This window comes from Arvicola amphibius, chromosome 13 (assembly GCF_903992535.2).
Source record: "Arvicola amphibius chromosome 13, mArvAmp1.2, whole genome shotgun sequence".
Lineage (NCBI taxonomy): Eukaryota > Metazoa > Chordata > Mammalia > Rodentia > Cricetidae > Arvicola > Arvicola amphibius.
In genome coordinates, this window is record NC_052059.1 from 56,430,988 (window position 1) to 56,455,377 (window position 24,390).

Here is a 24,390-nt window from a genome sequence, read left to right on the forward strand (position 1 = left end):
CACAACTTTATTCTTTGTCCTGTTTTAAACCATATATATATATATATATATATATATATATATATATATATATACATATATATGGATACACATATACACACTTGGTAGGGAACAAATTTCCTCTGAGTATGTGTAGGTGTGCGCTCCTGAGCTTGTGAGCACACCTGGGCTATACTTAAAGGCAGGAGGAAGATGTAGGTGACCTGCTTTACCACTTTCTGTCTTAGTCCCTTGAGGCAGGGATCTGGATCTGAATCTGGATTTAGGCTGGCAGCCAGAAAGCCGAAGTGACCCTCTTATCGTCTCCCCGAAATGGTGCCTGGGTTACAGATGCACAGAGCCACACTAGGCTTTCTGTGTGGGATTGAATTCAGGTCCTCCTAGTATATGCTGAACTTACATTGAGTGGTTTGGGTTTGACCAATACCATGACATACTGACTCCTTTATGGAACTGGTTTGGTTTGTTTGTTTTGATATTAAATGGGAGATTCCTGATGGGATCTTGTGCCTTCTGTCTTATCTAAAATTACATTTCTATTAAACTTTATTTTATAAACTAAGTGGAAACAGAGGACAGCTGGTCAAATCGAAGAGGAAAGTCATGGTGAAATTCCACACAGTACATTTGGCATAAATCTGAGCATACAAGTTAACCTACTGAGCTCCTCTGTGTTGAGTAGATTTTAATAAAGCACAAGAACCAACTGGGTAAAGTCGCTGGTGTTTTCAGAAAGTAATGAAGGAAAAAAAAACTGATATTGGGGCTGGTGCTGCAGTCCTGCCTGGATTCAGGCCCTGGGACAGGGAAGGGGTGTTGGCAGGAAGAAATGAACTGTTCGACCTCCAGGTGAGTTTCATACAAGAGGCCAGCTCCAGATAGCTCCAGCCATCTTTATTATATATTGAGAACCAGCATGTCTTTCCATCCAACATTTCTGATCCTCCAACATTAACCTCCAGCAAAAACAAATATGTCAAATATGGTTTTTTTCCCCCAACTTTTACCAAAACATCTTTAAACCAAAACAGCACTTACCATTTTGCAAGTACATCCTGTTTTTACAGAACTAAAGGGTGATTGACACAGGCACACATTTTCAAGAACAGCAATCCTGTTCAAAACATATTTACAGAAATGGGGCTGATCTGCCTCCAATCCTGTCAGCCTGAGTCAGAACAGCTCCTGGTGACAGCTGGCATCCCCAGACAAGACACCTGAGAAGCATCAGCTCCCAAAGAATTTTAGGGGAAAAATATTCGAGAAAAAAAATGGGGTTTCCAGGAATGGTCACATCTGTCCCATACATGATTGACAAATGACACTGAACTGCCAAGAGAATCAGTTTTACAAGAGAGAAAAGGCACTCGGGTCCCCTGGTCCTTCCTGAGTGAGACTCCCTGTGGGCTTCTGCCTCATCTGAAGACCTGTTGAACAAGCACTCACATACTGGTCTGAAACTAGGCTGCATGACTCCCATCAGGCTGGAGAGATGGTTAAAAGCATTTTTTCATGCAGAAGATTTAGGTTTGATTCCCAGCACCCAGATGGTGGCTTGCAATCGTCCATAAATCCAGTTCCAGGGAATCCAACATCATCTGGCCTTCCTGGGCATTGAATGCCTATCATGCACAGCCATACATGGGAACAAAACATCCACACACAAAAATAAACAGTGGAACTAAGTAGGGATGAGGTATTATGTAATCATAGTGGTAAGTTTCTTAAGGGTACTTTTTAAAAATGTCTATGTGTGAATGCTTGCATGAATGTGTAAGTGCACCATGTTTGTGCCTGGTGTCTTGAAGACAGAAAAGGACATGAAATCCCCTGGAGCTGGAGTTACAGGCACGGGTGCTGAGAACTGAATTTGTCCTCTACAAGAGCAATTCCCATTATGCCGTTTCTCTAGCCTGCTGTGTCAGGGTTTCCATTGCCGTGAAAAGACATCATGATGGTGGCACCTCTTAGAAGGGAACACTCAATCGTGGTGGATTGCTTAGTTGTCGTGATGGGAAGCTTGGCCATGTGCAGGCAGATGCGTTGAAAGAGCGAGCAGGGAACAGCAAATCGACTGACACTGGGTAAAGCCCACCCCCACAGAGACACACTTTCCAGCAAGGCCATATCTACTCCAGCAAAGCCATACTTCCTAGTAGGGCCAATTACATTTTAACTATCACACCTTCCAAAGCGAAACTTTAAAGATTGACAGATAAAAGAGTACAAGATGCTCATTAAGTTCCATTTTATTACTACTAAGGCTACATTCGTTTACTTGGTAAATGTATCCTAACGAAGCCTTAACCTTTAACAGTTGTTAAATACCGTGTGCAGGTTGGTTAAAACGTTAACCATACCACTCTTGTGTCTAATGTTTCAAAATGACCTTGTTTCCAGCCAGCTGTCTTAGCCCGCTTGTCGTATAGAAGAAGATGCTGGAGTTGACTAGTTTAAAGAATAACAGGGTTTCTCGTGGTCCTGGTGGCCAGGATGTCCAAGATGAAGGCATGGGTCTGGTGAGGGCTTTCTTGTTTGTTCACATAACTGAAGTTGAAGAGAGAACAACACTGTCCAATCCATTTAGAAGGGACATAATGTCATCAATGAGGGATGTGTCTTTAGGTTTCATCAACTCTTAAATGCCCTACCTCAAGATGCTATCATTGGCTACCTCTGAATTGTTTAAAGTTTTGTTGAAAGCAAGCATTTCTATTGCACCTGCTACTGCTATTACTGGGTGAAAATCCAACAAGTGATTCCCAGACTTGAGTTTCCTGCCAACACTAATTTATGACCTAGTCTATTAACAAAGAAATGTTACCTGACTTGATAAATAATTTTAATTATTTTCAATTTATATGAAGTTAAAATCTTAATTATCTGATCTTAAATTATCTGTCTATATTTATTTTTGTTTTTTTGAGACAGGGTTTCTCTGTGTAACAGCTCTAGTTATCAATAACTCGAGTTATAGACCAGGTTGGCCTAAAATTCCCAGATATCTACCTGTCTCTACCTCCCAAGTGCTGGGATTAAAGGCGTGTGCCAGCACACCCAGCAATACATTATATTTTTTAAAGGACCAAACATTGTGTAATTGTGAGTCCTTTCTACTTAAAAGGCCAAAGTTGGAGGATCACTCACCCCCAATAATAATAATAATAATAATAATAATAATAAAACTCATAAGGTCAGTGGTGGCACATGCATTTAATTCCAGCACCTGGGAGGCAGAGACAGGAGGATGGATTTCTGGGAATTCAAGGCCAACCTGTTCTACAGGAATTCTAGGACACCCAGAGCTACACAGAGAAAACATTTTTTTTTTTTTTGAGACAGGCTCTTAACATGTAGCCCTGTTCTCTAAGAACTTGTTGTGTAGCCCAGACCTCAAACCCCCGAGATTCGCCTGCCTCCTCTGAGCCCTGGGATTAATGACAGGAGCAGCTATTTCTATCTTTCAAGGTATGCTGAGTGTAAGAGAAATAATTCCCGAATTGAAATTGATTTGGAATCGCATCTTTCATGTTGTAATTTGACTGAACAAGTTCACCTTTACTTCAATAAGGATGTTTGTTTTTGATATTACTTTGTATGATTTATTAAAAACATCTAAGTTACAATACACGAGTTCGCCTGGAAAATATTAACCTTTATGTATCACACGAGTGGCCAGCAACTTTTGGAAATAAAAGTCTTAAAAGTGGGTGGTTTCTGTCCTTATTTTCAATTTAATAGTTTTTCATTTCTTACCAGTTTAGTAAGTTGCACTTGGTTTGAATTACTTGCTTTATGAGACCAGTCATATTTTCAGAGCAATCAAAGTCAAGGTGAAGTATGGGTTTCCACAGATGAAATTGTGCATATAGAAACTGTGACCCAACCCGTTATCAAACTGCTTACTGGGTGGCATCGGCAGCCGAGCGATTCCTACATGCGACAGTGATGCTCAAGTAAATGATAATATCGGTACACAAAGGGAGGAAAGAGGAACATAATGTAGTTCGCTTACCCTTGGGAAAGAAAAACAAATTACATGTGATTTGATAGCTGTCGAAGGAAAAGGGAAGGAGCCTTAGTTTTAATTAAGGTCTATTGCGTACCAGCTACCAAGTTAGGTAATATAGTTGGTAAAATATGTGTTCGTATACTATCTGTGCACCCAACACGGAAATCTCTGAAAGACTAATGTGTTTGGAAGACTTTCTGAATTCCATTAATATTATGATACTGTTTAAGTCAGTGTTTCAACTGTTAGCCGACCTGACAAACAAACCAAGTGCCGAACTTTCCTGATTGGGCGGGACTAGACCTGCACGGCCGCCTCCGACCGGATTGCGCCTGCGCCAACGCGGCCGTTTCCCACCCCCACCCCCCCTCCCCACACACACACGGCGTCTGCGCGTCGGAGCAACTGTGCATGAGTCCGTGGTGAGTGGCGGACGGGGAGCCGGGCGGCAGAGGACTAAAGGCTTTAGGCGGGTTTGGGCAGTTTCGGGTGGGCTCCGTGGCGGCCGCGTGCGGCCAGTGGTGACGGCGGTGGGACTTACGGTCCACGGGGCGGACTCGCTGCTAGGGGGCGGGGCTTGCGAGCCATGGGGCGGGGCCTTTCTGCCACTGGGCGGGGCTTGCTGCCCACAGAACGGGACTTGCTGTCCACGCTGACACTTTGAGACTTTCCTACTGTGGTCTCGGCTCTGCAGGGTCCATGGACTTGGGCACCTTGTCCCGGAAACTGACCCTAACATTCCGCAGGTGGTCAGGTCGACTGGTGCTCAGACCGGAAGCCGGAAGAATGCGGGGGGGGGGGGGGGGGGGGGGGTTGGGAGGCACGTGCTGGACCCAGGCCTTGGCTGCCTGTGCGGTACCCTAACTTACTGTGCGGTACCCTAACTTACCAGGCTGTGTGTGTAGGGCCTGCGTCCTCGGTAGAAGTTGTGTCTCAGGTTGCGGGGCGGTTTATGTTTGAGACGGTCTCACAGTGTAGCCCGGGCTGCTGTGGCATACTTTGATCCATCTAGCTTCTTCCTGCTGTCGCCACACCTAATAATCTTTCTTTTAAAAAATACTTAGCAGGTTAAATGCTATTTAGAAGGACTTGTCTCAGGCAAGTCTTGTCTGAAAGTCAAAGCACAAGATTTTTATAGGTGGTGGCACGGACTTTTAATCCTAGACGCAGGCAGATCCGAGTTGAGGACCAGCCTTGTCTACAAAGCGAGTTCTAGGATAGCCAGGCCTATATAGAGAGACCCTGTCTCAAAACACACACACACACACACACACACACACACACACACACACACGTAGAATTATAAGGTAAAAACCATCTGTGATTCTAGCTCTAGAGGACCAGTGGCCTCCACAAGCACCTACATTCACATGCACAAATCCCTCACACGTAGAAATTTTTACCTTTTAAGTTTCTTCTTAAGAATTGTTTATGTGTATATGTGTATAAGCTCCATGAGTATGTAAATCACATATGTGCTGGAGTCAGAAGCAAGCATGGGATCATCAGGAGGTTGTGAGCTGCCATGCAGATGCTGGAACTCGAACCTCTGCCCTTTGGTAGAACAGCCAGTACTCTTAAACTCAAGCCATCTCTCTAGGCCCACATAGTTTTTTTTGTTGTTGTTTTGTTTAAAATGAAAATTACTTAGAGAATATCTACCAGGCACATTCAACCTTTTGACATTGCAAGATGACTTTTATCTACAGAGTTCATACTCAGAAACAAACAACTGAGTTGAAAAAAAAAAAAAAAAAACCTCAGTTATCCTGGGTGCATATTTGAGCACCCAGACCAGCCATTTTCTTCCATTCACAGACTAGGATAGATAGATACACTTCCCCCTGCTGTTTACCAGTGACTCTGTGTTGAGTCCTTGGTTAACTCTCTTTCTGCTGGGTTACACTGTCTTGACCTAAATTCCTTGCAGAAGGTACTATAATGCTCGGTGGAAACATACAGCATTGGTAGTTTTTTTGATAGGTAGATTTGATGCATAGAAACAAAGTTTTTATACCAGAGTCCCAGCTGGTGGTGTCGGCACAGGCCTTTAATCCCAGCACTTAGGAGGCAGAGGCAGGAGGATTTCCAGGACAGCGAGGACTATTAGAGAAACCCTGTCTTCAAAAACAAAAAACAAAACAAACAAACAAAAAAAATACTGGGGAGGGGGTGGTGGTAAAAAAAAAAAGTTAGTTATGACAGAAACTTCTGTCTTCCACCACTGCCTTAGACAGATAAATGCCCAGACACATTAAGAAACAAATGAAATTTATGCTCACTATCAGTGAATGTTTGACTTGATTAATTTATATGCCTGTGTATGAGGGATGACAAAAAGTTTATTAGAAAGGCTCGTGAGTTTAAGGAGAGTCTCTATTGCTGTGTGACCTGCTCTTTCCTAACGTGGTGGAGGAGGCCATGTGTGTTTGCTGCCGTGCCTCAACTGTGGGATGAGTGCCGCTCAGACCACAGAGCATTATCAGTTAGCTTCTGCTTGTGCCTGTTTAGTAACCTCTTACTGATGCCATCACCCCATACATGTTTAGTTTTGGATCCTCATGTAGGAGGGTATATATAACCTTCAGTTTAAGAAGTTAAAGAACATCTAGGCTATGTTTACTGGGTTTGCTGGGTGTGGTGGCACACATCTTTAATCCAGCATTTGGGAGGCAGAGGCAAGAGGATCTCTGAGCTCGAGGCCAGCCTGGTCTACAGAGCTAGCTCCAGGACAGCCAGGGCTACATAAAGAAACCCTGGGGGCTGGAGAGATGGCTCAGTGATCAAGAGCACCTCCTGCTCATCTAAAGGTTCTGAGTTCAATTCCCAGCAACCACATGGTGGCTCACAACCATCTGTAATGAGATCTGGTGCCCTCTTCTGGCCTGCAGGCATGCATATAGGAGGAATACTGTACATACAATAAATAAATAAATCTTTAAAAAAAACTTAAAAAAAAAGAAAAAGAAACCCTGTCTGGATGGGGAAGAGATTCACTTCTGTTTGAGTTGTTGTTTTGAGTTTAATTGTTCTCATTGTTACTTGGTGGGCAAGGAAACTTCTTTCCGTACAACATACGTTCTTTCTCTGCAGGTCGCAGACAGTTGGAAATGAGCGATTCGGAAGACGACGATACACCCCAGCTTTCTTCCCATGCCTTAGCAGCTCTCCAGGAATTTTACGCTGAGCAGAAGCAGTCCACAAACCCAGGAGGGGGTGATAAATATAATGTCGGGGTAATAGAGGAGAACTGGGTAAGTGAATGCGTCCCTGTCGGGAGATAGCGGTGTGGCTCTGCCCGTTGGCTCGTCATTGTTTTATCTGCCTTTCCCGCCACCACCACCTGCCATTCAGAAGCTGAGAGCTCCATAGGGAGCCAGGTTAGGAAACGGACTGCGGACATCCCAGGACACTATGTGCAGGTTTGCCTGGCTCTGATTGGCAGCACTGGTGATCAGAGGAGGGGTTTTGCAGGTAGTGAGATAGTGTTGTCATGTTGTGCGTGACTTGTGCTTTGTCCTTGGGTAGAGGCACACAGCCTATTGGATTTCATAGAACCCAACAGTTCTGATGGAAAGAAAAATACATCATTCCAATAAAAGGGGTAGCTGAACCTAACTAATAATGGAAACTGATGAGAGACTAGTTAAGGCTATTTTCTAGCTCTATACATTCTGTGTTTTGTAGCCATATAAAAAGTAGGTATACCAGGGCACTGGTGCATCCTGTATCCTAGCACCCAGGAGGCAGAGGCAGGAAGAGCAGGCAGCTTCAGGTCAACCTAGGCTACATAGTGAGTTTACGGACAGCCTGGGATACATAGCAAGCCCCTGTCTCAAAAAAAATAATGTAGAAATGAAGTAGGAATTAGACACTAAAGCTGCTGAGAGAAGCCTCTAGCATAAGTGTGTTGAAGGCCTCTCATTGGTCTCTGTTGACTTCAGAGTAACAGCTGTCTTTCCCTGTCGCTTCGTTAGTGCAGAAAGGTTTTGCTTTGGTTTCCAGTTTTTTGCATTTTTAAGATCTTTAAGGTATGTAAAGTTTTCTGACCATCCCCCACCCCCACTTAAAACTATGGTACAGTAATGTTCCTTCCTGTCCTCCAGGTGCTCTACTTAAGCATACACCTCTTTCTCATCATTTTCCTTCCTTATGTCTTTTTTTAAATATTTATTTATTATGTATACAGTATTCTGTTTGTCTGTATGCCTGCAGGCCAGAAGAGGGCACCAGACCTCATTACAGATGGTTGTGAGCCACCATGTGGTTGCTGGGAATTGAACTCAGGACCTTTGGAAGAGCAGGCAATGCTCTTAACTGCTGAGCCATCTCTCCAGCCCCTTGTGGGTTTTGTTGTGGTTGTTGTTGTTTTTGTTTTATTTAATTATTTATTTATTTATTTTTTGTTTTTCAAAATGGGCTTTCTATTATGTAGCCCTGACTGTCTTAGAACTTGCTCTGTAGACCAGGCTGGCCTCAAACTCACAGGTCTACTTGCCTCTGCCTCCCGAGTGCTAGGATTAAAAGTGTTCCAACACCACCTGGCTCTTTGTGTATTTTTATTTGTTTTATTCAAGGTTGGCTTTGAACTCCTGCTCTTCTGCCTCTACCTCCAAGTGCTAGGCTTCCAGCTGCACCACACCCGACTTCTCTCTGTATTTTCCCCTTTCAGCTTGCTCTTCTGTGGATGGGGAGCATGAATTTGAACTATTAGCCTTTAGGTGGTCTGTCTTTTTCTCCTTAATGTTCAGAATATTATATTTGTGTACTTTTTTCTGACTCTAAAAGTAATAGCTATTGTGCAAATTATGAACAAATACATTATCATTGTTATTGCTTATTGGTATTACTTACAACTTAATATTGTTACTTATTACTTATTTAATTTGGGCAGTTTCCTTTAAGGGCAGAGAATTTTTTTATTCTCAGCACTCAGGAGGCTGAGGCAGGAGGATCATTAGATCAAGTCTGGCCTGGGTTATACTGTGAGACCTCCATTTCTAAAATAAAAAAAAAAAAAAAAACAAGTAACCAAGGACTGGGAATATAGCTCATTGGTAGACTGCTACCTAGCATGTATTCCATGTATGTATTTCTGTGTTCCATACCTAGCAATACACACATGCACACAGAGAGACAAGAAGAGCAAGAAAATTCTGCATGTGGGTAGTAAAGAAGATCCAGGAGGAGGTTGGGGAAATGGTTCTAGTGAAGTACTTACCGTGCAGGCCTGAGGACCTGTGTTCAACTTGAGCGCCCAGGCAATCAGCTGCCAGAGTGATACATGCTTATGATCCCAGCACTGGGGATACACACGAAAGACTATGCTAGCCCTTCCTCTGGAAGAGAGGTCACCCTAGACCTCAGGATCAGGACTTTATTGCCCCTGTCAATAACTTGATTAGAAGAAGCTCTCGGTATCAGATTCCCATGTAAAGCACAAGAGGGTTTTTAATATTCAAACTCGAGTTTGGACTACACCTCAGATTGCCAATGCAGCGGGTGAGGGGAACACAGCGATCCGGGGAAGGGAGGCTTAAAAGGAAAAAACCAGGGGCATTCCCATCCTGTCGTCTTGGGATTGGGTAAGGAGGTCAGAGGGTAAGGTGGTTTCTGAACCCATAGGTCAGTTTTTGGGCACGAAAACCTAACAAAAAGCCATAAATTACTGACAAGGTATCTTCAAGGACAGGATGCCTCCTAGGAACATCTGGACCTTGTTAAACTTTATGGCCCTGCTCCCTAGCTCCTTAATTGGCTATTTTCAGGGTATCTGTTCAAATTCCGCTATTGCATCCCATCTGGAGCTAAGATCAGCCCCACTCGTTATATGGTTAAAGATGAAGCCCCTTCTTTAAAATGGAGTTTTCAAGCAGAGACTCTGTATACAGGACAGCAAGGACTTCCCAGGGGAGAGAGGTGGAGAAACGGGCTGACCACAGAGGCAAACCAAACTGCTGTCTTCACATTGACATCATCCCTCACTTATGAATATGAATATATAAGCAGGAACCACCAGAAATGTAAGGAAAGTCACCCATCAGTATGAAACAAAACATCCAAACTAAAGGCAAACCCAGCTGTGAGGGACGAAGCAGGTAACCTGGGAGACATGGAAGAGGCGAGGCCAAGGGGGTGGGAACTGACTGCCACAGGGTCCTCTGTATGGGTCCTCTGTATGCCCTGTCCTCTGGCCTGGGTTCTCTTTGGTGGTGGCTGACTCTGAAGTCTAATCCGGTTCAGGTGGGGTAAGTTGTGCCATCCAGAGAGCCTTGGCTGGTTGTTGGCGTTAGCACTGTGACATTAGCAGCCCGGGTACTCAGTGTAGATTCTGTTGATACACTGGGGGATGGTACCGATTTTAAATAACTTAGGAGAAAAGTGACCGGTGACAAGGTAAATAGTGAATACTGGCTTAGGAGGGAGAAGTGGAAAGAAGTGGGTGTGGGTCCTGAGACGGTTGTCCTGTCCCTGTTACAGCAGCTGAGCCAGTTTTGGTACAGTCAGGACACTGCTTTGCGACTTGCACAGGAAGCCATCGCTGCTGCTGGAGAAGGTGGCAGGTGAGCTTCAAATTTTGTTTCTTTTTTTTTGTTTGTTTAAATTAGGTTGAGGGACTCATGGAAACACAAGCATGACACTTAGAAAGCACAGATGAATGTATAAATATTTTGAATTTCCTTCCTAAATGAGGTGATTTATAATTTGTAATTTATAATTTATATTTATAATTTGAGTCTGAATTATAATTTGTAAATACTGTCACATGGTTTGCAGCTCATGGCTCACTAGAACTGCTTCCAGAACTAAGTCCTGAGAACATGGGGGGATCTGTTCACTGTAGCCTCTCTCACTCCCCTAACCCCTCTCTCTCTGAGACAGGGCCTCATATAGCCCAGGCCAGCCTCAAACTATTTATGTGTTGCGACTGGTCTTGAACTCCTGATCCTTCTGCCTCCGACCCCTTAAGTGCTGAGATTTCACAGGTGAGCCGCCACACCAGCTTCCCAGTTACATTTCTCAGTTCTACTTTGTCTCTCTCTTTTGCAGCCCTAGAGATCAGTGCAGGGTGTTGTACATGCAGGGCAAGCATTCTATAGCGAGCTGTATCTCAGCTTCTTAGGAAAACATCATTTCCCCGGGGCCACCCTCTAGCTTTGCTCCAGCTCCTCTGAGGGCTCCCCTGGCCAGCGTGCCGCTTGTGTCCTGCGCTCCAGTCCTGAGTTTACCCCGCGACTTCCACAGAAAACTGTTGTGATTTCCTCTTTCTCTGAACATTTTGCTGAGTGTCTAATTCTGGCTTTTGAAAATGTTGCTCCATTATCACTGTTAAGAAACCCAACATTCAAAAAGAAAAATGAAAAAAAAAAAAAGAAAGAAATCTAGCATCATTGACCATTTGTAGAAAATCTGCTTTCTCCAGCCTTCCCACTGCATGTTTGGGGTCCTCTCTCAAAGCCTGGTTCTTACTGTCCTGCTGTGTAGCTTCCTCTGTCACACTGGGCCCTGGGGAGGTTTCTCTGTCTCGAAGCTCATTTTGATTTGGGAGGTCATCTTAAATTATTTCTTCACTTTTGCCATTACTACTGCTGTGTGTCTTTGTTTCCTTTCCTGGAACTTCCGTTATTTGTGGATGGGACCTGGTCCTTCCACCCCTTTTCCCTTAAACCAGTTGTCTCTACTCAGATTTTTTGGACGAATCTTCAATTTGTACCTTGTATTTAGTTCTCTGATGAATGCTTGAGAGAAGTGGCTTAGGATTTATTTTGGATTATGGTTTCAGACATACCAGTTCATGGTGTGCGAGCTTCATGCTCAGTGCACTGAGCTCTGGTACAGCAAAGCAGGCAGAGAGGATGGGTCCCTTCAAAGGCTCATCCCAGTGTCCTGCTTTCTCTGGCTACACCAGCCTAGTAAAGTATCCACCCCTCAAAACGACACCCCACTGAGTACTCAGCCTAAAGCACATGAGTAATGTCTTCTTCCTGCACATCGCGCTGATGCCGAGGTGATTTGTCCCTTGTATTTGATATTAGGTATCTATCAGACATTAAATGTTCTCCTTGCTCCTGCCTTTTCCTTCATATCTAAGGGTGGACTTCATCTATTTATTCTGTTTGGTATGTGCTAGGGAGTAATTTCAGGGTTCACTGGTGAACTGCACCTCCATCCCTCTTTTTGCTGTGGTCTCTGTGGTGAGGATCAGGATGAGCTGTTTCCCAGGAAGCCTCTGGGACTTTTCCATTGTGTTGGCTGAAGATGCTTAATCTCCCTCCTGCCTGGAGATGACACAGCCTTCGGTGCCTACAGGGAGTCTCAGCATCCAGTTGGTTTACTGTGACCCTTCTAACTTCTTATCTTGTGCCTGCTACCCATGGTGCTGGGATTGGAACCCAGGGTCTTGCTCTTCCACTAGCTCCATCCCCAGCCCGCTCTGATTCCCACAGGGTACCCTCTGTCTTCTGTGTCAGCCACTGCCCTCCCTAATGTCTCCCAGGCCACAGAACATAACTCCAGTTTTCTCCAGTTACCTCAGCACATGGAGATAGGAAGGAGAATCCTGGGAACAAACTGTCTCTTAAATAGATCTTTCTACAACTTCTGTTTTTAGCCCCACCTTCACTCTCCTGTCTTGAGTTTCCTGGTCTGCGGTACCCCGAGCCCGTGGGGATGCTGTGATGTAAGCCAGGGACTGCTCAGCTCTCCTGGCTGCTAACGCCAGGTCTAGCTGCTTGGGCCAGCTGAGCCAGCCACCCACTTGTTGACTCTTGGGCTCCCTAGTGTACTTACTTCACTCCCTGCCTGTTCCCTTTCTCAGAAAGGTATTCCTAGCATCAAAGCAAAACGAAGACTTCCTTGTTTGCCTAGTGGACTTTGATGGGGGATGCATGTGACTGAGTGTGTCCGATGGGATACGTGTGAATGAGTGTGTCCTATGGGGGGATACATGTGAATGAGTGTGTCCTATGGGGGATACATGTGAATGAGTGTGTCCTATGGGGGGTACATGTGAATGAGTGTGTCCTATGGGGGGTACATGTGAATGAGTGTGTCCTATGGGGGGGGTACATGTCAATGTGTGTGTCCGATGGGGGATCCATGTGAATGTGTGTGTCCAATTGGGGGGATCCATGTGAATGAGTGTGTCCTATGGGGGATCCATGTGAATGAGTGTGTCCGATGGGGGATCCATGTGAATGAGTGTGTCCGATGGGGGGATACATGTGAATGAGTGTGTCCAATGGGGGGATACATGTGAATCGTGTGAATAAGTGTGTCCCATGTGTCTTCCTCAGCTGCAAGTCTTGTTTTCTGTCTTGGGATTTTATGTTGCTGTTTATTTGTTTTTTCTTAGCTTGTTGGCTTTCAGCTGCTGATAAACACTTGGAATAATGGCTCATTTGGAGGTTTGGTCGTGGTGAGCTGGCCTCTGGGAAGCAGCACAGATGGCAAGGTAGCTAGGAAGCCAAGCATGTTCCCAGCTTCTCTGACAGGCTCTTCTTAATAACCCGAGACCAAGGTTCTAAACATACGAATCTCAGCTGGACGCCTTTAGTCCCACCACTTGGACAGATCTCTGAGTTAGAGGCCAGCCTGGTCTACAGAGCGAGTACCAGGATGGCCAGGACTGCACAGAGAAATCCTGTCCTGAAAAAACAAAAAGCAAACAAACAAAAATTTGAGGTTTAAGCTATAACATTTGGTGATAATATTTTGTTTGTTATGTTGGATTTTCCTACTAATCAGTAATTTTTACCATTAAATATTAATTGGAAGCAATCTTTCTTTCTTTCTTTCTTTCTTTCTTTCTTTCTTTCTTTCTTTCTTTCTTTCTTTCTTTCTTTCTTTCTTTCTTTTCTTTCTTGTCTTTATTTTCCTCTGGAAGGTGAGTTTGGTGTTTGTGGGAGCCGTGCTGCGGCAAAGGCCGTGTGCAGTGAGCACAGCACCTGTGCCCCCTACTCCCCCTCCTCCTTCTCCTCTCCTGCTCTCTGGTGTTTACATCACTGGGAGCAGCTACTTTTTTTGTTTTGTTTTGTTTTTTTCAAGACAGGACTGTGTAACATTCTGTAGACCAGGCTGGCCTTGAACTCAAAGAGATCCATCCACCTGCCTCTGCCTCCCAACTGCTGGGATTAAAGGTGTGTGCCACAACTTCCCAGCTGGGGAGCAGTTACTTTTATATTCTACATTTTCTTTTAGTTTTGGGGGGGGGGAGGTTGTTAGTTTTTTTCTAGTTCTTGGGGAATTCGGTGTGACGTGATTTCATTATTTTTGCCACCCCAGCCTCTCGGGTGTCTCTGCCCCAACCCACACACACACACACACCCAGCATCAGGTTTTCTTTTCTCTTTTCAGCCCATCAGGAACAAGGAGACTCACATCCACCAAGTCCGGCTGGAGTTAGACATTTTAAACACCAGGTTCTCAGAAGCGAAGGCTATACAGTTTTAAGTGTTGTTAACATTCCTTACACTGTTGACTTCTTAGCTTCCCTTGTTCAAGAAGATCCTGCTTTCTGTGTTAGCAAGAAAGGCGTCTTTAGAGTCCTGCGCTCTGGAGCTGCTGTGCCGTGAACCCTCCACTCGGTTCTCAGAGCGCTTTACACCTAAGGGACTGGGGCACAAGTGAGCGCTGTCAGTGGTAGGCTGGGTTTCTAGTCTTTCCATTTTGTGCCTGATGTATTTTTTAAAATACATTTTATTTATTATGTATACAGTGTTCTACCTGCCTGTATGCTTGCACACCACACAGATCTCATTACAAATGGTTGTGAGCCACCATGTGGTTGCTGGGAATTGAACTCAGGACCCCGGAAGAGCAGCCAGTGCTGAGCCATCTCTCCAGCCCCACCGTATTTGTTGATCTCACCAAGAAAAGTGAACTTTGAGCATCTGTATAAATGCTGTTTACAAATACATAGATTTAAAAGAAAACTTGAGATCATTGGTGTAATTTCATCTAATATGAAAAATAACCGTTGTACTCGATGCACTAGTAATTGTGTGGACCGACAAACGGTCTGCAGACCAGGCAGTGTGGTCCTAAGGAAGCCTCACACGTGACTTAAAGCATCAGAGGCACACTGGCGCCTTACGTGTGACGTCCAAGTTTTAAGTGGAACCAAATCAAGTACTTTTTTTCTAGAATCATAAAAAACAAAGTGAAATCTGAGCACAGAGACTTCAGAAAAGTAGTTCTTTGCACCGTTCATGATCTCGGCTTATGCACTTGCTTCCAGAATCGCATGTGTGAGTGCACCCAGTGTGTATCAGAAGCTCCGGGAGCTGCATGGGGAGGGCATCTCTGTCTACATCTTTGAGTACGACAAAAGATTTGCCATATATGGGGAAGAATTTGTCTTCTATGATTACAACAATCCACTGGACTTACCCGGAAGAATTGCCGAGCACAGTTTTGACATCGTGGTTGCGGACCCTCCTTACCTGTCTGAGGAATGTCTCAGAAAGACATCTGAAACAATCCGGTACCTGACTCGGGGCAAGGTTCTACTGTGCACAGGTGGGTGCTACCATCACATCCTGTAAGAGCCCCTTTAAAGGTTGGCAGAGATCTCAGAACTGAATCCCCAGTCTGCCACTTAACTACATGACCGCAACCAAGTTAAATGGCCTCCTTTGCCCCAGGGTGCTGTTGTGAATTGAGTGAGGTAACACACGTGATGTGTTTAACATGGTCCGACTTGTACATGGGACACATGTTAGCTATTCTTTTTAGTAGCCACCACCATGGACACAGACAGGCACTGCACACATGGGACATCTCTGCACCACCCAACACATACATGCACACAGTAAAGAGAAGTGAAAAAAGTAGGCGCTTTGCAAACATGTTAGAAGTAAAAGGGAATATAAAGACTTTATCCTGGGACTGGGGAGATGGCTCAGCAGTTAAGAGCACTGGCTGCTCTGTCAGGCACCCGGGTTCAATTCCTAGCACCCACATGGCAGCTCACAGCCTTCTGTAACTCCAGTTCCAGGGCTTCTGACACCCTCACAAAGACATACAAGCAAAACACGAATGCACATAAAATAAATAAAATACTGTATCCTGTGTGCAGTGGGATTGTCCTCCGCCTGCATGCGCAGTGGGGTGGTCTCCATCTGGAATCCAGCTGTAGTGCATTTGACTCTTAGCTCACTGGGTTTCTTCTTTGCAGGAGCCATCATGGAAGAGCAGGCAGCTCAACTCCTAGATGTTAAAATGTGCAAGTTTATTCCAAAACATTCCCGAAATTTGGCCAATGAGTTCCGCTGTTACGCAAACTATGATTCTGGTCTGGACTATGAAACCTAAATTCACATGGCAACATGTGACAATAAAGGACTCCAAGGAACACGTCCATTTCCCAATATATTCTCTTTCTGTTGAAGCGTGACCTTCCCCTCATGCTGCTCTGGACTGGGACTCTCCTGGCTTAATTTTCAAAATAAAACTTCTCGTTGCTGTTTTTCTAATGAGGTTGAGATTCTTATACAAACCAGGTCTGTAGACTTAGGGTGGGGGGATGTTAAAAGCTGTCTAATGTTCAGCATCTGTGAAAATAGAACAGGCCTCCTGAACGGCACAGGACCTGGCCTCTGCTAGAACTTTCCATAAAATGGGCAGCTTTGCCTGCCCAATGGGCTGGGAGCGCTCTGGCAGCTACCCGGAGACCTGGCCTGCCTCCGTGGAACAAGTTAATGATCCTGGCAGCCGGTGCTCCAGCTCCTCCGGGGGTCAGCCTCCCTCAGCTCTGAGCGCCCTGATGAACTCAGCACCTCTGTCCTCCCATCATATAGCTCAGCCCAGCACCTCACTCCAGACCGTGAAAGGGGATGGCGGTCCAAGCCAGACTCCATAACCAAGCAGCAGAGCTGGGGGGAGGGGGATGCTGGATCCTTAAAGGCTATTTACATCCATTTATAACCCGGAAGTCACACAGCAATCAAGGGACAACTGTCAGGTTGAAGGTGGCACCTGCCTGCAATCCCAGCACTGGGGAGGTTGAGGCAGGAGGGACATTGGTTTGGGGCCAGCCTGAGTCACTCTCTCCAAACCATGGATAGGTAGCATTTGGAGAGGTCTTGAGGGGCATCGTGCTGAGTAGAACAGCCAGCTCCAAACCCACATTGCCTGTTTCCAGTCGTGATATTTGCGAATGGAGATGAGCTTAGCGATGACAGGGATCAATTGGGACACGGCAAGAAGGCCGAGTGTGGCCACAAAGGGATGTGCTGTCCTTTTCTGTGGCGGCAGTGTCGCAGATCTGCATGGTGCACGTGAGTCTGGCTGACTCCAAATGGCATCCAGGGACAGGCATTGCCATTTTCCTGGCTGTGCATCACACTACGGTTACCAACATGCTCCAGCAGGGTGCGGGGTTGCAGGTCCTCCCTGTCTAGAAATGAGTTCACCTGGTGGCTAGATAAAGGCCAGCGTTCCTTGGAAACTTTCCGTCCCCAAAAGGAGTCTTTGCCCCGGCTACTTGTCCTCATCATCCATAGGCTCTGCCCACCCCGGCTCTCGCACTGTCTCCTGCTCCCACGGTGCTGGCTCACTGCTCTCCCTCCTCCCTAGCCCTGGCCATGCTGCCTGCTTTCTTGCTGTTTTTTCTCGGCATCTTGCCAGCTCCACGATTCTCTCCTGCTCTCCTGCTTTCCTTCCAGGCCCAGTCTGCTTTCCTTCCTGTGCTCTGAAATCGTCCAGGGGCCTCTGCATATTTTCTCTCTCTTTCCCATAAGAGAAACCTTTCCCCCGGTGGAGCAGGTACGTGGGCAGTTTCTGTACCACACCCCTCGCAGGAAACAAGAGTAAGTGCATAAGTTTCCTCCGGTGGCTTGGTAACTTGGTAATCATGTCAAAAAAATTTTTTTTTTAAAAATCCATCTGATGTAGGTGTGTCTTATATCTATCTGATGATTTCATTGGATAATTAATACAGAAACTGCCTGGCCCATTTGATTGGCCAGCCCTTAGGTGGGTGGAGTAGACAGAACAGAAAGAAGGAAGTGAGGTAGATGGCTCAGTCAGATGCTACACCTCTCCTAAGTTAGACAGACTGCCATGCCTCTCCTCAGGGAGAGAGATGCGATGAAGCCAGCCGCCAGGTCAGACATGCTGAATATTTCCCGGTAAGACACCGCTCATGGTGTTACACAGATAATTAGATATGGGTTAGTCAAGATGTGAGTAAGAGGCTGGAACTAATGAGCCAGGCAGTGTTTAAATGAATACAGTTTGTGTGTTGATATTTCGCGTGTAAAGCTAAGCATGCGGGAGCAGGGCGGCCGGAAGCCGGCCCGCAACCCCACACTACATCCATCTATCTCTCCGGGAAACGATGACTTGCTTTGACCTAAAGACTGTCAGTTGGGCCGGGCAGTGGTGGCGCACGCCTTTAATCCCAGCACTAGGGAGGCAGAGGCAGGCGGATCTCTGAGTTCGAGGCCAGCCTGGTCTACAAGAGCTAGTTCCAGGACAGGCTCTAGAAACTACAGGGAAACCCTGTCTTGAAAAACCAAAAAAAAAAAAAAAAAAAAAAGACTGTCAGTTGGCCAACCCATGTCACTCGTTCTATCCCTACCACCACGCAGGAATTCTCCAGTGGAAGTCACTCTAGTAGCTAGCCCTTGACTTGGACAGCACCTGCAGGGGAGGAGAAATGATCCCGGTGTTTGGACATCTGTGCTGACAAGGTATAGTCATCAGAAGGAGCCTTGATTGAGAAATGCCTCCATAAGATCAGGCTGTAGGCAAATCTGTAGGGTATTTTCTTAATTAGTAATCAATAGGGGAGGGCCCAGCCCATTGTGGGTGGCGCCACCCTAGGCTAGTGGTGCCTGGGTTCTATAAGAAAGCAGGCTGAAGGGCTGAAGAGATGGCTCAGTGGTTAAGAGCATTGCCTGCTCTTCCAAAGGTCCTGAGTTCAATTCCCAGCAACCACATGGTGGCTCACAACCATCTGTAATGGGGTCTGGTGCCCTCTTCTGGCTTGCAGAAATACACACAAACAGAATATTGTACACATAATAAATAAATATTAAAAAAAAAAGAAAGGCTGAACAAGCCGTGGGGAGCAAGTTAGTAAGCAGCACCCTTCCATGGCCTCTGTATTAACTCCTTCCTCCAGGTTCCTGCCCTGTTTGGGATCCTGTCCTGACTTCCTTCAGTGATGAAGAACAACGGGAAATGTAAGCCAATAAACCCTTTCCTCGCCAAGTTGCTTTTGGTCATGATGTTTCATCCCAGCAATAGTGACCCTAAGATAGTACCAGCAAAGATGGACTTGTTACTACAGGCAAAATCCAGCCTGTCCTGGCCGATCCAGAGGCAGGGACCAGGGATAGGAGTCCATGCTCAGAGACCAGGAGAGAATTCCTTCTTACCTTAGACCTCGGCTGTCACACTCTCAGACAGCATTTCTCTAAGTGCTTTTGTGAGACACCTGGCACATGTGGCACTTTCTAAGCACTAGTCCCTACCTTATTGTTTCTGTGTGGATCAATTTGCCACAAATTCCTTAGGCCAGAAACAGACATTGACAACGTATGTGTACAAGTGAAATGGTCAGCTTAGGAACTGTGGACAGCCAACAGTGTAGAAAGCAGAAGTCCTGTAGGCCGGAACTATTCTAGGAAAGAGACGAGACACAACTTAGCTCGTCAGAACCATTAGGCCTACAGAACCATGTCAAAGGTTTGGGGTTTTCCCCACACTTTGGAGATTGAAGCCAGGGCCCCATGCATGCAAGGCAAGTGCTGTACCAGATGAGCTGTCCCCAGCCCTGTAACAGGCTCCTTTAAGAAGCAGCCAACCTACTTGATGGCTTTGGGACTGTTCCTGTTGCTTCAGTGGTGATAACTCTGTGTTCACACGTGACCCATTTCTGAACCTCATAAAGGCCTGCAGCGGTTTCTCGGCTCTTGGAACACTCGTTGGGTGCGTTCCTGTCTAACCAAGTAGAGGGGCTTGGGTTAAATGCGAGCAGGCTGGCCCAGGAGGCATCTCTGTCCCTTCCCTCTGCCCACATCACAACAGCAAACAGACCAAGCAGCATGGCTGCTCAGAGCAATAAGCTGCTCACACTTTATATGCGGCTTGAATGGGAAGTGTCCCCCACAGGCTCGTGTGTTTGAGCACTTGGCCCCCAGCTGGTGGTGCTGCTTTGGGAGGTTGTGGATCCTGGATCCTAGCTAGCATCAGTGAGTCGCCAAGAGTGAGCCATGAAAGTGATAGCTACATAGCGCTCTCCCCATCCTGTCAGGAGATGTGACCTGCTGCCTGAGAACTCTACTGACTGTGAGGGACTGTACCCTCTGATTATGAGCCACACTAAGTGTCACGTGGATGAGGCAAGGAATGCACCCTTCAAAGGAAGTCAGAGGTTGTAAAGAGCCATCCCCGAGGAGGGAGAGTCTAAATGTTCCTTGTGGGATGCTGACTGGGTGTTTGAAGTGATGGGGAGCCCACTGCAAGAGCAATTGAAATACATTGGGACTTATGAACCAGCCCCTTGTCTGTCCCCTTCACTTCTAAAATCAGAGTTTGATCCAGTTACTAAGAAGCATCATATTGGGGCTAGAGAGATGGTTCAGAGGTTCTGGCTGCTCTTCCAGAGGCCCTGAGTTCAATTCCCAGCAACTACATGGTGGCTCACAGCCATCTGTAATGAGATCTGGTGCCCTCTTCTGGCATACAGGCCTACATGCAGGTAGAACAGTGGATACATATTAAATAAATCTTAAGAAAAAAATATTGTGTTATGTTTTTCCCTTCACATTGATGAGAAAATAAACTAAAAGTTTGTGTAATTTACTCCCGAACGTGCAATTGCTGGTATTAGCCCAAAGTCAGTTGGTTGGTTGCACTGTTGTTTGGAGACAGTGTGTCAACTAGACACCCTGGCGTGTCTGATAAGTCAGGCTCTCTGGGAACAGAACTGTCTCCTGGCAGACAGTCCAAGAGTGCAATCACTGCTCAGTGCTCAAGGCTGGATGTTTCAGCTGCGCTTGGGCATCCGCGTGAATCCTGAAGAAGTAGGCTCTGAGACTAGTGAAGGGATGGTCCAGCTTTAGGGCAGACGAACTGACCAGTGAGACTAAGGGCAAGCAGGCAAAAAACTTTTTCTCTCTGTGACCTTTACATAACCTTTATATAGGCTGCCAGCAGAAGGTGTGGCCCAGAGTTAGGGGGGGTTGTCCAACCACAAAAGATCTGGGTCTTCTACCTCAAATGATCCAATTGACTAAAAATTCACAGTCCTGACTAGCTTCTTGGGTGTTCAGTTAATTCCAGATATAGTCAAGGTGACCACCAAGAATAGCCACAGGTGGCCCAGATTGGCCTGAAATACTTGACACTCCTAAGAGCTGGTGTTACAGGCATGCACCATACACCTCATCAGAATGGTTTCTTTTTTTTTCTTTTTTTTTTAAATATTTATTTATTTATTTATTATGTATACAATATTCTGTCTGTGTGTATATCTGCAGGCCAGAAGAGAGCACCAGACCCCTTTACAGATGGTCGTAAGCCACCATGTGGTTGCTGGGAATTGAACTCAGGACCTTTGGAAGAGCAGGCAGTGCTCTTAACCTCTGAGCCATCTCTCCAGCCCCCCAGAATGGTTTTTGATTGCTGTTCCAAATGATTACATTTTTACAAAACAGGCGTACAGTAAAAATACACTGATCTGCCATGTGTTGGGGCTCACATCTGTAATCTCAGCAGTTGGAGGGGCCATGGGAAGTTTAAGGCGGCCTGGGTTCCACTGTGAGTTCCAGGTTAGCTAGGGCTAGAGAGAGATGGTGTCTCAAAAAACGAAAGGGAGCTGGAGATGAACAAAGATTTGGGTGTGGTGGCAGAGGTCTCTAATCCCAGCATTTGAGTGGCAGAAAGATCAGAAGTTCAGGGGCTGGAGAGAAGGCTTAGAGGTTAAGAGCATTGCCTGCTCTTCCAAAGGTCCTGAGTTCAATTCCCAGCAACCACATGGTGGCTCACAACCATCTGTCATGGGGTATGGTGCCCTCTTCTGGCCTGCAGGCATACACACATATATAGAATATTGTATACATAATAAATAAATATTTTTTAAAAAGATCAGAAGTTCAAGGTCATCTTCAGCTTAGTAAATTCTAGGCCAGCCTGGGCTACAGGAAACCCTGTCTAAATAAAACAAACAAACAAAAAACCCACGAAAACAAACAAATCATCAGGCACGCAGAAGGCATGGTGTCCTTGTGCTCACAGATAAACTCTGGGAACCTGGAATGTTAAACACACAGGGTTGTTCCTTCAAACCTCTGGGAGCAGATGTGGTTGATAGCCTGTTGACCTTTGCGCTTTCTGTGTGGCTGAGACCACATGGGATCCTCCCCCAGACCCTTACTGTGAGCTTGTTTTTCTCAGAGAGTGTACAGACCCTGTCACGTGTACTCTACAGAGTTTCAATGTAGTCATGGCCGATCTTTATTTGGTGCTTTGTTGCACACGCGACTGAGTTAATTATCACCAGAAAACTATCCACCAAATTGTGCTATGCTTAATTATGATGCCTAAAATAAACTATGTAGGGTCAGACTCTGGATGTTTGAACCAGCACCGGATAGTCATGTTGAACTGGACTGCTTTCGTGCCCCCTCTGCTGGCCTTGGTGGTCAGGAAACGGTATCATCCCAGCAATCCCCAACCTTGGCTAATATAAACTCTACATATACTTGTTGTTGTTGTTGTTGTTGGTTCTGATTTTTCAAGTCAGGGTTTCTTTGCAAAGCCTGGGCTGTCCTGGAACTCACTCTGTAAACAAGGCTGGCCTCGAACTCACAGAGATCCACCTGCCTCTGCCTCCTCGGTGCTGATGCCCTGAGCACAAATAAGCTTCCTGCTTCAAGCTGGTTTTGCTGAGACATTTTAACTATGGCTAACGTGGCACTGCAGCATTTCCCAGATGAGGAAAGCAGCCCAGACGGAGCTGGCACACGGCAGCGCCATCCTCCTCGGGCAGCCCTTGTCTTAGTCTGAGAAAGAGATTGTGTCTTGTCTTCTTCAGCTGTTGCCCGGGAGCGTGGTGATAGGAACTGAGCACGTACTCGGAGACACTGTGTCAGCTTCCTTCTGCTAGAGCACAGTGCCTGAGAGAATTGTTAGGGAAGAGGTGCCCTTGGACTCACGGTTCTGAAGGTTCTGTAATGAGCATGGAAACAGATTCCTCTGAATGAATAAATAAAAGGGAATCTGTAGTGTAGATAGAGCAGGAAATTTATAGAATAAGAATGAATGCAATTTGGTGTAATGTAAAAGCATTTCTTCTTGTGTGTGGTGTGGAAAATTACTAAGGTGAAATATTAAGAGAACATTTGCCCACTTGAAGGCTGCCACCCCCTCCATCTGGCCTTGCCAGATGGGGGGGGGGCTGCACCCAGCAACCATGGTAACGAAGTAATCTTGCCACACAAGAGGGACTCCCACCCTTCTGTGGCCAGTCGATACTGATAACCCAGAACATCTGGTTATCGGAAGGATCAAACGAGAGGCAGTTTCAAACTAACTTAAAAGAGAGGGCTGAAGCAGGATGGGCATCTCACTTCTTACAATGGCCTGGGCACCAAGCCTCGTAGAGAGAGATCCTCCAATCCTGCTTCCCGGAAAGCAGAAATATTAAACGCTTTGCCTAAACATTTAATGCTCTGTCTCCCCAGTACAGAGCTTCATTTCCCGAAAACAGACATTTAATGCCTTGCATCCCGAACACAAAGCCTCATTTCCTGAGAGTGGACATTGAAGGTCTGTCTCCCGAGAACAGACAAGATATTCTGCCTTTCAGAATGCTTTGCCATCCCGAAAGCAAAGCTTCGTCTTCTGAGTAGACAGAACGCTTTGCCATCCTGAGAGCAAAGCTTCATCTTCTGAGTAGACAGAACGCTTTGCCATCCCGAGAGCAAAGCTTCGTCTTAGAGAATAGTGAACTAAAAGCCTTGTCTCCCGAGACTCGGTCACAGGAAAAGCCGAGTCCAAAGGCCCTACATTCTGAGATAGGCCATAGACGACGTGGTCAAGGACTGATCCAGTACCCGATACCAGCCTGGAACGGGACATCGGAACCTTATCTCCCGAGCGCAGACTATGGGGTCAAGAGTCGACCTACGCTACCCAGCCCTCAGTGCGGACAAGAGCCCAGCCTGAAGAAATTCAAAAAGTCCTTTCTAAGCCAGGGAATACCAGGTCGTATGATGCTATTTCATGTGTGTATGAGATGTTAAGAGAAGAGCATAGACGTATTAATAATATGTTTAGTGTGTGAAATGTTAAGAGATATCTTATGGATAATTAATAAGATTAGGAAATGTTAATAGATAAATTAAGGTTAAGAAGTGTTTTAT

General features: G+C 45.9%; 1 protein-coding gene across 4 annotated transcripts; it reads left to right on the forward strand.

The window, feature by feature from the left end:
* The first annotated feature begins 4,372 nt into the window (after nt 1–4,372).
* Nucleotides 4,373–16,488, forward strand: Eef1akmt1 (EEF1A lysine methyltransferase 1). 4 transcript variants are annotated; one of them, XM_038310586.1, is made up of 5 exons: nt 4,373–4,434; nt 7,106–7,266; nt 10,493–10,575; nt 15,252–15,532; nt 16,191–16,488. In XM_038310586.1, exons 2-5 carry the CDS (start codon nt 7,123–7,125, stop codon nt 16,325–16,327), a joined length of 645 nt encoding a protein of 214 aa, XP_038166514.1. In that variant the 5' UTR covers nt 4,373–4,434; nt 7,106–7,122; the 3' UTR covers nt 16,328–16,488. The 4 variants fall into 4 exon arrangements, with proteins under 4 accessions (XP_038166514.1, XP_038166515.1, XP_038166512.1 ...); XM_038310587.1 differs by lacking the exon at nt 4,373–4,434 and adding an exon at nt 4,622–4,758; XM_038310584.1 differs by lacking the exon at nt 4,373–4,434 and adding an exon at nt 4,647–4,766.
* The last annotated feature ends 7,902 nt before the right edge of the window (nt 16,489–24,390 follow it).